Genomic DNA, 13,599 nt, shown 5'->3' on the forward strand with positions numbered 1-13,599 from the left:
CAGTTTTTTGAACTGGGTCGGGTCAACCTTAGAGTTTATTTTGGGTGCCCAAATGGGATTAACTCAATCTAATACAACAAAATGAGAGTCGGTGAACAAATCCTAGGAGTCGAAACTATCCAAAAATCTCTTTTTCACTATCTTCGAAAAGAACACGTTTTTATAATAAAGTTTTCTCTTAAATTTCATCTAATTTTTTATTTCCTTATAAAAGAAAGTTAAGGCATTTTTACTATAAAAAAATGATTTTCTAATTTTTATAATTCTATTCATAATTTAAGTAGAGAAATTAGGCATTTTAGAAGATAATCAAAGTCTTATTTCTTATATAGCTAAAACTTATGGTAAAATCAAATGAAAAAAAGTGAACTCATCCTTGAAAAAATTAGCTTATAATAACTTTTAGGTAAGGATGGTTTATGGAAAATATGAATTCAATGTAAAAAAATAAATAAATTTTTAAAAGTTAAGTTAAATAAAAATAAATTCACTATAAAAATTTAAAGCTAACATATTTTGTATTTATTTTATAATAATAATTTTAAAAATAATATTTTTTTTTAAAAAAAAAATCCGCTTCTAAGGCCTCTCAGCAGGTGTAATTTGGTAATTTGAGAAAGAAAAAAGAGGGGGAAATATTCTTATTCAAAGGGAGTGGGTTTCTAGGTGGGCCACGTCGATATAGGGTCAGTGGGCGCGTGGGACTTCTTTGAACCATCAGCTAGAATCCAGCAGTAGGCAGTGGGCGGTGGCTTGTCAGAGGTGTGAGCATTGGTAGCCACAACCACCGCCCTTTTAGGACTTATGTATTAATTAATTTTTCCTTAGCATAAAAAAAGAAGAAAAAAAAAGTAGAACGTGTGAGAGGTTGAGAGATGCCTTCCTTCATGCAAGAAATAAATGACGTAGACTGTCTATTGAAAATATGGTGGGAGAAGTTTTTGATCGCCAACTACTAAAACGGCCCAACTACCACATTTCCAAATCATCGTCCGCCACGTAGGTTCATGGAAGCAGCTTCTAGTTCACTCCGTACACGTGGAATAAAGAAGCTGCGTACACGTGCCGCTGTTATGATTATTGAATAGGGGGAAGGAAGGGGGGAGGAATGGGGATTGCGTGTGGGGTGGGTGGGGAGGAAGTCATAAAACGTTGGTGGGATCGTGTTATCCACTATTAATTATAGTACAAGATTAGGATATATGGACTTTTGTTTTGTGTCGGTGCGGAAACCTCTTGGGTGTTATGGAAGTCAAATGACGTGTTCATTAATTCAGTGTTATCGGGATGCAGCCATGCATTTGAAAGCCTTGATTCATGGTCATCGTGACATGTGGCTATTGCAGGGGATAACGACTAACGACCAACGACCAACCAACGACCATCCACCGATTAGGGCGCCACCTCCGCATTCACAAATTTTGAAGTTTTGAACACAACGTTCAAATGCCGCGGACACTTGTCGCCCCTTTTTATTTTTATTTTTGTTTAATATCACTTTTGGATACTCGGTGAGCCACCTTGTACGAATCAATCTCACAGATCTTTTCTTACGTTTGAAGTTTGAACGATATCCAATTGATTTTTCTTATGCTTTGAACCATATCCACTGCAAACCACTACGAACTCCCCCAAAACAAAACTCCACTCCCATAATTCCTAAAATCGCACTAGGCTTTGAGGACAGGGACGGAGGCAGAATTCAATCATTATCAGTCTTTTTTTCATGACATCATATGATTGCAAGTCAATTTTAGACTCATTCACATGCCACAGACAAGATAAGAAATCGTCCAACCTTTCAATATCTATTTTTGAAGTAATTATAATTAATAAACATAAATAAATACTTTTTTTTCATCCATTATTGATTTATCATATAAATAAAATTTGTTGAGGAAGTAATTCTTTATCCCTAATTACGCTATCAAGATTGAAGAGTTTAATAAGTGTTTAATAAAAGTTTAATAGTCAATAAAAGATTGTTAATATCATCCTACAAGGTCTAAGTGTCCTCTTGATTTATTTAATAAAAATATTATTATTTAAAATATTAAATCTTTCAATTAATCAATAAATACTTTGCATTCAACACTGTTCCTAATAGTTATTGAAACTTAATCAATTAGAACACATGATTTAATTAGTAAAAACCTTCATCATTAAGTAATAGATTAATTAAAAAACAGAGTATATGTTCTTATTTCATCATTTAGCCTATCCAATAATTAATTCATATATTAATTATAATGATAGCAATCGACTATAAACAAAATTTTAATTCTTGATTCAATTAAAAAACCATTTTTCATGTGGTAATATTATTAAATAGAAAAAGAAAATATCACTAATCAACCACAAAGTCTCATGAATTTTCTATGGACAATAGCCTTAATTATTAAATATTAATGGGTTAACACAGATGATATCAAAGAGAATATCAATCTCAATTCATTTTTCAATCTGCTTCATTCTAGAAGACTTGCTAATAACACTTGCTATCACTTCAACATCCCATCTCACATGGGCCTCATGATTTAGGAGATACGAACTTATCAAGCTTTTTACTACGATCTCCCATTTGCCTAAAAGATTTTTATGATCTCTTGCATTATTTGATATTTTATTTCTAAAGATCTTGAATCCGGAGTCTTTCGGAGATAAGGCAGAGTGGTAAGTAATATCCAACCTGATGGGCCTGGTTTAACTGAACTTCTCGTCAATTTTGGACACCTTAATCGGCTACCCGAAAAAGCTTAAAACTTTTGGACAATTAAGTTTTATAACACTTCTTCGCATGCCTCTCGTCTAACCAAAACTTTGCAAGGACGGTCCATGTGAGAGCAGTACGCAAAGCCCGCTCTGAGTGTAATCTCATATAGACCTGAGCTCAGCCCAGCACACACTGCATGCCTCCATAGCCCATCCTAGTAACTAGTAAGGCATATTGCCTGGTGAGGGTTGGTCCTAACAGAAGCTGTAAACTACTGTCATATGACATTAGAAAATCTCCAATTAATATTGCACCCCAAGTACTCAATTGTCAGCTTAGAATAACCCCACACATTTTGAACGAAGGCGCAAAGAAAATGCAATAACCTGTTATTATATATTCCAAGGAAATGAGAAATATACACACCTGCGGTTTACATTACTGATTTCTTATTTTTCTTTTTCATCTCTCTTTACAGCTATCTCCCTCTTTATTTTGATTGACAGCTACATGATTTTTTTTAATATGGGTCAACAATAATGACTCTTTTAGCTCGTATTGAACTTATAATAGATATTTACTTTGCCAAAGTTAGGATATACGTGTTTCTCCATGGAAAGCTCCCAGTGCAGACTGCGACACAAAACAAGAAAGCCACCAAATAAGCAGATAAAATTGTGATTATATGACACAATATAAGGGGAGAAGTAAAAGACTGATAGAAGTTTTAAAGTAAATTATAACTCCATAAAGTCTTCTTATATTTCTTAATATTCAACTCAAATGTAATGCATTTGAGACCTTAATTGCCAGAAAATAAGTGGAACAAAGTCAGGGAAGATGAAACTTACCATATTAAGAAGCCGGAGAGCAGCAGGCCTAGTGAATTTCCTGGCAAAAAGGAAGCAGGGGGCCGGTTTCCCTTTGCTAGTGCACCATTCTCTTCGGTATTCAGTTTCATAATAGATATTATCAATGTCCTGCAAAATTCATGAAACCGCTCATAATCTATTTCTCAATTGGATCAATTAACTGTTCTCATCAGCTTTTTTTAATTACTCTCATGTTTAAACCAATTGCTGAGGAAAGGCAAGTAATACTGATTCCAAGTTTCTGGGTATCTTAGGTTTTTCTAGTTTTGGATGGGAATGCTTCAATATGGGAAAGCAACTTTTCCATGTGATGCCATTTTCAAGAAGCAGGCTGGACATACCAGCATCATTGAACCCATATGTAATCAATTGAACAACCCAGCAATCTTACAATTTCAATGATGCACTGCCTCACCATCAGCAAGAACACATGCCTTTTCCAGTACCACTTGCATTAGTTTCAGAACACAAAGTCAGTGCTTCTGGATTACGGAATGGATGTGTAGTTATGATTGTAATGCTCCTCATTTTAAATGTTTGCATCAATTTCAATGATGCACAGCCTCACCCATCAGCAAGAACACATTCCTTTTCTGGTAACACTGGCATTAGTTTCAGAAAACAAAGTCATTGCTTCTGGATGACAGGATGGATGTGTAATATCATTGTGATGCTCCTCATTTTAAATGTTTGCATGATTGGAAACAGGAAAAGATATCTAACCAGGTATATGGCATCATCAAGACCAAACAAAACAAAGTCAATTCCCCCTATTTTGGAGAACTACCAAATTGTCTATGCTCTAAGTATGGTCTTGCAAGAGGTCAGTAGTAGGGGAAGTTCCAGTAAAGACTCCATTCTAACAGCTTTCAGTATGTACTTAGCCAATACCAAATGCGTCCTTAAAGAATGAACCCAAAGGGAAAGTGAAGAGCCAAAACAGAGAGTGGCTGAAAAGATGGTTTGTGAGCATAGAGCAGAAAAGTACCTTTATAGACTGGATAAGCATGGGAGTAGCATCTGAAAACTTGTAAGTAAGAGGATGCCATCCTTTCCGTTCACGATCTTTGGAGGATGAAAGATCCCATGAAGAATGAGTCAGTGATCTGCGAGTGATTTCCTCCTCAAAGCCTTCTTGCTGGATTTTGAAATGCAGAGGCTTAAGAAAGACCAATGAAACTAATAATATTGCTAGAAACAGACCAAAGAATTGATATAAACAACGTTTCTATCATAAAATGGAACCGTTATTTTTTTTGGATCAATTTTTATTTCCAATTGAATACCTTAAGAATGCCTTTTCTTTCATTACTTCTTTAACAACCAGAAAACCTTGAAGCAACTTGACTTAACTCGAGTGGCTGCATTTTAAGGTACAGATGCAACATATCTGCTTATTCCATGCTTAATAGTTACTCAAGGAGAATTGCCATAGAATTAGCAGCTGGTTCACCTACCACTAGTAATGACAATAAAGAAAATAACCTAGTAGAATTGTATTATGACCACTTTGACAGGCTTGCTATTACTATTACCAGAAGTAATAATTTTATTTTTATGTACACATTTAAAATTCAATACAGTTTAAGAGCTGAAATATTAGCCTACACCAACAGTATATAGGAATCTGACACATTTTCAATGAAGCTGTTACAGTGTATAAGTAAATCTAACACCCTGTTCTGGCTTTAAACGCCATGATACTAAACATGACAGGATTGGTACACCAAGAAAATTCCCCTTTGGGAGCAAAAGTAAAAGTAATATCTGCTAGTATTGTTACTGTCAATATTGTTTGGCTTTAGGAGCATCCAGGTTTGATTCCATGTAACAACCAAAAAAACTATGGGGTTTTGTCCTTAAAAGGCATTTCCATTTTATCATTTTCCAAAAAAATAAAAAATCCATTGCAGAATTGAAAAAAAAATATTTAGCCAGTATAAGAAGGCCCCCCTTGCCTCCAAAGAAACAAAAGTTCTGGGCCTGAGGCATTGATGGTAGCAGTTCAAACTTCAAAGTTTAACACCAAGACACCCAACATGAAAGCATTACCAGAGGAACACTCAGAAAAGATCATGCAACAAGTAGTTGTGGAATATGTGGTAATCTACCCATTAAAACACGAAACCAAATTAACAAGGTTAGAGATAAATTTAATAAATGATTGGACACAATATTCTCCAAATGACAAAGCAATATTCATAGATCACAGAAACATATTCATTTTGATGATAAAAAAGGAATGTTTCTCAATGTCCAATTCTCTTGGGTCTAAAATCCAGATGGTATTTGACCTACTGGAACAATAAAAGGAATCAAAAATGGGGCTCAAAATACTTGAATAAGAAAAAAAAAAACTTACAGCAAGTAATGTCTGAACATAATGTTCATCTGGTATGCAATTATGCTCCTTGGATGCATCGGCAGGCTGCACATGTCCAAAATTTAGTTATACAAATTTAAAAATTTCATCCATGAAACCATTTCCAAATGACTATTTCATTCATGAATTCCATTTGTGATTTACTTCAAAAGTTGGACAATCTATACGTAATACAATCTGAGCAACAAGCTGAGATAGTACAATCTATATGTAACCACATTGTAATAATAGGTATGACTATGTTTTATCAGCAAAGCTGATGCAGTAATGTAGAAGTTGAAGAAAAAGAGTTCTTACGAGGGGATGATCCCGCCAAAATTCAGGTAGTGACTTCCTCTGCAAATTATTGAAAGTTGAAAGGGTAAGATGACAAAACATCACAGGCCAGGAAATTATAAAACATTAAGAGTACAAATATAATGAAAGAAAACCCAACAACTAAGTTGTTCTAAAACAACTGGAGTACTAAGACAAAGCTACCCTGTACTTCAGAGCACATATCTTCCTGTTTCTTGATTTCCGTGCACCTAGTTTTCAAGCTTTTTATTCTTAATCTTAAGAGTCAGATGAAAGTCCTAGAAGGGAAATTTCATGTCTAACAGTATTACAAAGACACACAAACATAAATAAATAAATAGAAATAAAACCTTGGTATCAAGTTTGGAACTGAATTTGCAATTACCATTAATTGCAACACTTATAATAAAACATGGGTATAAAGATAATGCAGATAAACTCAGCCTAAGCAGCTGCCATGTTATTTATACTGCCCTTCCTATCGAAAAAGAAACTGCAATCTCCTTGCAATAGAACATCCGTATAACAGTTTTATGATCACTTACCTTGCAATGCTGCTGAAACATAGGGAAGACAGTATCATCTTCCACTACAATCTGTGCATGCTTTCTGGTCAGAACAACCCACTGTGGGAACAAAGCAAAATACGGAGTTAAGACATACAGAATCTATGATAACATTGTGGGTGTTGTGAGTCTTGTGACAAACGTTAGGGAAGTAATGAAATCAACGTATTGAACAACTACCTGAGATCCTTTCCTCCAGTTGTGAACAGGAATAACAGGATCCATTTTTGGATTGTAGCGGCCCTCTTTTGTATCTGCAAAACTGCTTCCAGAGAAGCAGTAAATTGAAAATTGCTATTACTAAAACACGTTGACCACCATAAAACATGTAAAGTTTCAACAATGCATGACACCTATTTCAAAATATTCTGATGGAAATTGGATAAACTATTTGAAGGTAAAAGTTGACGCCTAGAAAAGCACAGAAAAAAGACTGCAATTTTTTATTTTTTTAAATGATCTGGGACTCAAAAGATGGAAGGCTGTGAATGCAACTCAATCAAATGGGAAGGAAAATTTTATACAAAAAGACGAGAGAAAATTTCCAGAAATTGATCTGGTGATCATTGACATCAAACAAAGTCTATAACATAAGAGGTAGGAGAGCAGCCTTGCAATTCTCCTTAGTTTGTTTTATTCAGCATCGATCCAAAGAAAAGTGATCTTTCTAACAAAATGAATTTGATGTTGAGTTGATTTTGGTCACTTTTGGATTCATAAATAAGAAATTAATGTACCAAAAGATAACTATCTTTCACTTATTAGATACTATTCTAGAATTTATTCAACAAACCTAACCACCAATATGGTGCCCAAGAAGACAAAAGTAACAAGTGGAAATCCCACAGTGACTAATAGAATGCTCTGACATTGATCACCTTTATAGATGCTTTGGAAAATGAAACCTCTATTCCCAAGATGACATGGCAATTGCTCCCTTCTAAAGAATAGATGAAGAGATATGCTTTAGGAGTTGAGAGGGAGCAAAATCAGTTTCAGATTGGAATTTTCAACATGAGACTGGACCAAATTGCATGTAAAACATAGCCAAGACAGGCCAAGGATGCTGTAGGTGAATTGTTTCCTCAGTTTTACTGTGAATAGTCCAAGTTGAAGTTGCTACTGGGGCAAGGGAACATCCAAAAACAACATGGTTGAGATTGTAACTTCTTGAGAAAAGTAGAAGATATGGCTCTGAGGATACATGTAGCCCACCCAAAATACTTGGAATTTCTTCTTCTTCTTTTTATTTTTTTTTATTTTTATTTTTATTATAATTTGCTTGAGTTATATACATGACAATATGTCAAGCCATATAGAGCTTTTAACTTGATTGCATAATTTACAATTTCTTGGCCCTTTAATAATACCAGAGAAGGACCAATCTGATCAACGACCAAGAAAGATATATATTCATTCAAAGGATAAACATGTTGATCAACCCACTCACCTGTCTACAAAGCTAGTTGATGTTGACATGATATAGTCATAGATGTAGCTAAAGTTGTACAGAGGTATACAGCTGAGAAGCGATCAATAGATGAAAAACCGTTAGATAATAGGATTAAGCAATGTAGAAACTCTATTGTGCTGTTAATACCATGAACTGAACGAGCATCCCTTGACGAATGAAATATAATATCATAATCAAACTAGGTTTTTCCTTCATCACAATTCCCTCATTAAAGTACAGAAAAACATGCATGAATAGAAATTAAGCAAAGCTTCATGAGATAAAACCTCACCTGTCAGAGAGGAAAACGAATCTTTCATTTAAAGGATCCAAAAGAGCACTCCTAAGCAGAATACGTTCTGCCTGGATCATGCTTGCTTCTCCCCAATCTACCTGGAATAGAAGCACATGTGCAAAATACTATCAAGCCAACAAAAGTCCACCAAGTAAAAAAAATTAAATGTTGGTCCTAATTTTTTTAAAACAATCAAGTCAACATGCAAACTTGTATTTAATAGATCAAGTTCATAAAAGTCAAAGTTTAAAACAACTTGGATAATAAATTAAAAATCTGATGGAACTATGCAAATCGAGCACTCTGTTAGAACCATAGAAAAACATGCAAGATGCCGGGATGAACTAATGATCAAATGGTCATGCTAAAGAAGACAAATTTGCCAAAATCAAATGATAGAAAACCAGTTTATGAATTTTTATTTCATGTGGGGGCAGATCTGTTGGGTTTTGGTTGACCAGGAGTGTTTCTATACTACATTCAAATTTTTTTATCCAAATCTCAGTTTATTATGTCCCTTGGAGCATGGTTTAAATCATGTCATCTACAACAGTCACCAAGCCATCAAATGGTGTAAAGCCACTCTCACAGTCTCAGTATGATGTTTTAAGCAACCATACTAAGGCAATTCAAGCAAAAGGCAACTAAAATGTCAGTTTTAAAATGCAAGTTTTGATAAGAACTATATACCTTCATTTTATAAGGTAAATCATACAGGATAAAAAATTAGTCAACTTTTGTCTCCTAATGAAGCATATCAACCTCTAAGCTTGAAACTTGCTTGTCAGCTTAAACTGTAAAAGAATTCAGAACCTTTTTCGGCTGATTAAACATGAGAGTTACAGGGAAGGTTATTTTATAATATAAGTGACATAAAAATCACCAATTCCCTAATGTAATATTTCAACCTCTAACCTAGCAGCTTGTTGTTTGACTTGCAGTATAAACTAGAAAAAAATTCAGACCCCTTTTGGACTGTTCAGATCTCAGGTAACACAATGGGTGTGGCTCCATGCATGCACATGGAAAAAAAGGGAGGTCTCAGTTTCAAATTTTCAACTTTTGCATATGAGAAATGTAGAATGCCTCTAGCATTGAGGAGTGAAAGTACTTTCAGGATCTTGTAGTAACCTTTTTTCTACCCAAAAAGAAATGTTTTATGTTAATTACCTAATTGGACACAGCAAAACATTTAAACATCTTCAGCAAAGCAGTTTTACATGCATTTCAAATATAAATAACAAATCAAATATGAACATTGCTTTGACAAAAAACTGCATCTAGATTTCAAAGTAACTGCCTTGTATTTTCAATTCAGATCCCAGAGGAAGAGCAACCTGTATGCTATCATTAAGTTGCCGATTCAAAAAATAGACTGATCTTGTTGTAGCTTTGTTGAGTAGAAACCCAGGCCTAGAGTGAACAAAAATTGAAAATTTATTCTCCTTCTCATCCTGCAAAACAACAGAAATGCTTCTTCAATGCAAATGTAAAAGTTCTACAATGTACAAACAGTTGGACTTGAATATCATGAACCATGAAAATTGTTGTATGTAGTGCTCATACTCAGAATAGCAGGACAGAATCACTTCTTTCTTTGACACTGGACCACATACATTCCCAAAAGCCTAAGCTAATGGGAGATAGAGGTAGCTCCACATATAAGGCCCAATCAAGGTTGGTAATCAGCTGATGTGTGACATTGGACTTTAGTCCATCCCATGTCATTATTATCATCGAGGAATGTGTTAACTACACAGACATGAGGTTGTTCCACCTTTTCCACACAACCAGGAAGGCTAATCTGTCAACCTACCTTTTCAGGGAAGTGGCATAAAAATGTGCTTATGAGATCAAACAGTAGAGGATTTTAAAGCTGAAGCTGTTATCTCCTTAAAGATGAGAGTCTTCATGAAAGATAAAACTCCTAAGCTTGCAGTGAATAGTGCAGGATGCCAACTGAATTAGAGCTCAGTGATATTCTCCCTTTTGTATGAAGTAATAGAATCTCATTGAGTAATTAAAAAAAGAAGAAGAAGAAAGAATTCCTCCTCACCTTTAAATCTCAATAGATAGTATATACACGCACACATAATCAACACTGTTGGATGTGAAACCCATCATCAATGAATGTTAGATTTGATAACCCATCATCGATGAGCAACACCTACTGTTTCCTCCCTCTCAAAAATGAAGAAGCATGAAAATGAAATGAGGTATGGTGAATATATTTGTGAATTGCTTGTGCTTGATACCAATTGGTGATACATTGCATTTGGGCCATCAAATTTGAATAATTGTCACTGATTGGGAATTACTGCATGATTTGGCACAAATCTTATCACAAAATTTAATCGTTTCAAATTTATTTGCTAGTAATACCATGCAGAGTCACTACTTCAACCAAAAAAAGACCCACCCACCGTTGCAAATGGACAAAAAGTGGTTAATAACAAAAGCACAATGTGACAGACGCTAACAAACCAATCTAGCCATTAGGCAGCTAAGCAGTTTACAAACGAAAAATAAAAATAAACACAAATAATATCCGCTATAAAATCTGTAGTTTGTATACAGATTTCTAATAAGGCCAGTATAATGTATTATATTTCTCAGATGCAAAACTAAAATTTAATAACTACAAGATATAATTAAAAGGAAAAGATGTAGAACAAACAATTTCCAACAAACAGTAAGGATTAAAAAATTGTTATAAATTAAAAAAGAAAAAAGAAAAAAAAAAAGAAAAAAAAAAGAAAAGAAAAACGTACCCGAAAAAATGCATCCCAGACCACGTCCAGAGGAAGCCGATTCCGAGCTATAAAGAGAAATGCAATTTTCGGCCTTTGCAGAAACGGAGAAGGCATGGACGCAAACATCCTTATTCGACTGTATTGTGTTTGCAGCAACACTAAGCTTCCAAAACAAAATCCTAGCAGAAGCATAGCAAAGAGGTTTCTCTTCCATTTGTATTGAGATTTCTGCTTCCGCTTCATTTAATACCAACTTCAGTTAAAGTTTGCAACCATTTCCTCCCAACTAACACGAAGACAGATGCAACGGAAACTTAGGGTTCTTGTTCACCCATCTGTGTCCAAAATAATTCCAAAATTGCACCAGTATTGATTATAAAAGCTTCAACTCCACCGGAAGCATAAAAACAAAACAAATCACAGAAAGCTTCAAGCTTCCTGTCTTGATCTTCTCGCCACCGACATTCACTCCATCAAACTCTCCCTAAAACTCTCTGTCTCCCTCTCCAATTCCTTTCTCTATCTCTCCCACACCAAGATGTAGCTGAAGCCGCAATTCATTGATGACGCTGACGCTGCGATTCATCCATGAAGTTGAAATTCAAATTCATCGATTCTCGCTCACAAACGAAGCAGATCCACTGAATGTGGAAACTAGCATCCAAATCATCAATCATAAGCCATTGAAATTTCCGCGGATTCGAATAGAAATCGCATGAAAACCGAGAAAAGACAGCGGCAGAGAAAACCGAGAATCTCGTGATGGAATGAGGAGGAATTCGAGCGAGGCCCGTTCGAGAGTCCCGTGGATTTCAATCGAATCTCTTGAGAGAAGACCGAAGGAAGACAGTGAAAGTCGGTTGGCTTGGGGAGTGAGCCACCGTTGGGTGCCGTAAAGTCGTAGGTGGAGGTGAGTTGCGTGAGCTGCAGGAGATCACGCCCTCTTTTAATGATTGGAGGAATGGAGATGCCTTAATATCACCCCTCCTCAACACCTCAAATTACTAAGTTTGCCATTCCTTTATCTTTTCCAAATTTAATGGACTTCATTCATCAGTTCAGTTGCTTCTAACATGACTCCTAAGTCCTAAAGAAGCTCACAATAACTCTTTTTCGTACCCAAAAAAATCAATCACCCAAGCCCTGGTGGAAAAGCAAATTCCAAAATCTTTGCATTTAGTAGTCTATTTTATTACATTTCTAAATTCAGTTACTTTGAATGAAAGGGCATTATTTATTAATGAGAATTAATATTGGTCCCACCAAACTTCCCTACGTGGCATCCATTCAAACATGTTATATAAATACCTTTTCCCCTAAACCACCTTCTCTTCCACTTTTGCTCTCTTCTTTTTGAAAAAAAAAAATCAAAACTCATACCCCATTGCTTCTACTTATCCATTAATTTTTTCCTACAAAATTAAAATCCTAAAGGAGAAAAAATAGTTTTGGCTCTACTTCATTTTTAATTTTTTTCCTTTTCCTCCCTTCTTAAGTGAGAAAATGATAGACCAAGAAAGAAAAATACACTAAAAATATATTTGACATTGATTTTACGAAACATTTTTAGTATTTTTAATATTTAAAAAATAACAATTTTCAAGTATTAGAAATGTTACAAACGTTGTTCACAATCAGTATCGAATGAATTCTAAGATTCCGTTTGATATTAATTTTAGAAAGTGTTTTTAATTTTTTTAATATTTTAAATTTTTTATCTTTTAAGTATTAGAAAGTCTAAAAAACGTTTTCTAAAATCGCCGTCAAACACACTCTAATTTTGTCATTTTGCTATTTCTTCCTTCTACCAAAAACATGGGAAAATAACATTGCCCTAATCATTACTAAGATAATCCAATTAATAAAAGCTTCTTCCTATAAAAAGAATGTTGAATTCATGGAACTGCCTTATAGAGGGAGGTCATGGTTTTTACAAATCAAGGTTTATTTAGGCATGCAGTGCATTAATGTTGTGAGTTTACACACTAAATTGCTTCATTTGGGGGCTCCAAATTCAACAAAATGAGTAAGGGTAGTAACGCCTAATGCTCTTTATTTTTGTTGGTTTTTCATTTCCATTTGGTTGTTGCGGGATTGTTGTGTTGGAGTGGTGTGGGATTAAAGTAATAATAGTCAATAAATGATGATGGGTGTTGTTGAGAGGTACATAACAACAGCCTGCCTCATTTCCTAGCGTGAAGCCTTGATTAGAAGCATACTCATTTAGGTAGTTGTGGAATTTTCAAGTGGAAGAATGCAGCCACCAA

At 34.9% G+C, this 13,599-nt stretch overlaps 1 protein-coding gene across 1 annotated transcript; it reads right to left on the reverse strand.

Annotated features, from left to right (window-relative positions):
• Window positions 1-3,090: 3,090 nt before the first annotated feature.
• Window positions 3,091-12,275, reverse strand: LOC100259507 (glycosyltransferase BC10). Its single transcript, XM_002275634.5, has 11 exons — window positions 11,351-12,275; window positions 9,917-10,033; window positions 8,577-8,677; window positions 8,282-8,353; window positions 7,012-7,093; window positions 6,811-6,891; window positions 6,266-6,304; window positions 5,948-6,013; window positions 4,574-4,723; window positions 3,565-3,693; window positions 3,091-3,346 (listed from the first exon to the last, which is right to left on the reverse strand). The coding sequence occupies exons 1-11, from the start codon at window positions 11,573-11,575 to the stop codon at window positions 3,305-3,307; spliced, it is 1,104 nt and encodes a 367-aa protein (XP_002275670.1). The 5' UTR covers window positions 11,576-12,275; the 3' UTR covers window positions 3,091-3,304.
• Window positions 12,276-13,599: the final 1,324 nt, after the last annotated feature.

The sequence above is a fragment of the Vitis vinifera genome, chromosome 14, assembly GCF_030704535.1.
Source record: "Vitis vinifera cultivar Pinot Noir 40024 chromosome 14, ASM3070453v1".
Lineage (NCBI taxonomy): Eukaryota > Viridiplantae > Streptophyta > Magnoliopsida > Vitales > Vitaceae > Vitis > Vitis vinifera.

Bases quoted from the DNA above. Each gene is read 5' to 3' on its own strand.
- LOC100259507 (XM_002275634.5), bottom strand. From the start codon at position 11,575: ATGAAGCGGAAGCAGAAATCTCAATACAAATGGAAGAGAAACCTCTTT. The intron at 6,305-6,810 runs GTAAGTGATCAT...AATAATTTGCAG, and splicing joins TGTTTCAGCAGCATTGCAAG to AGGAAGTCACTACCTGAATT. The intron at 3,694-4,573 runs GTACTTTTCTGC...TGAATTTTGCAG, and splicing joins TGCTTATCCAGTCTATAAAG to GACATTGATAATATCTATTA.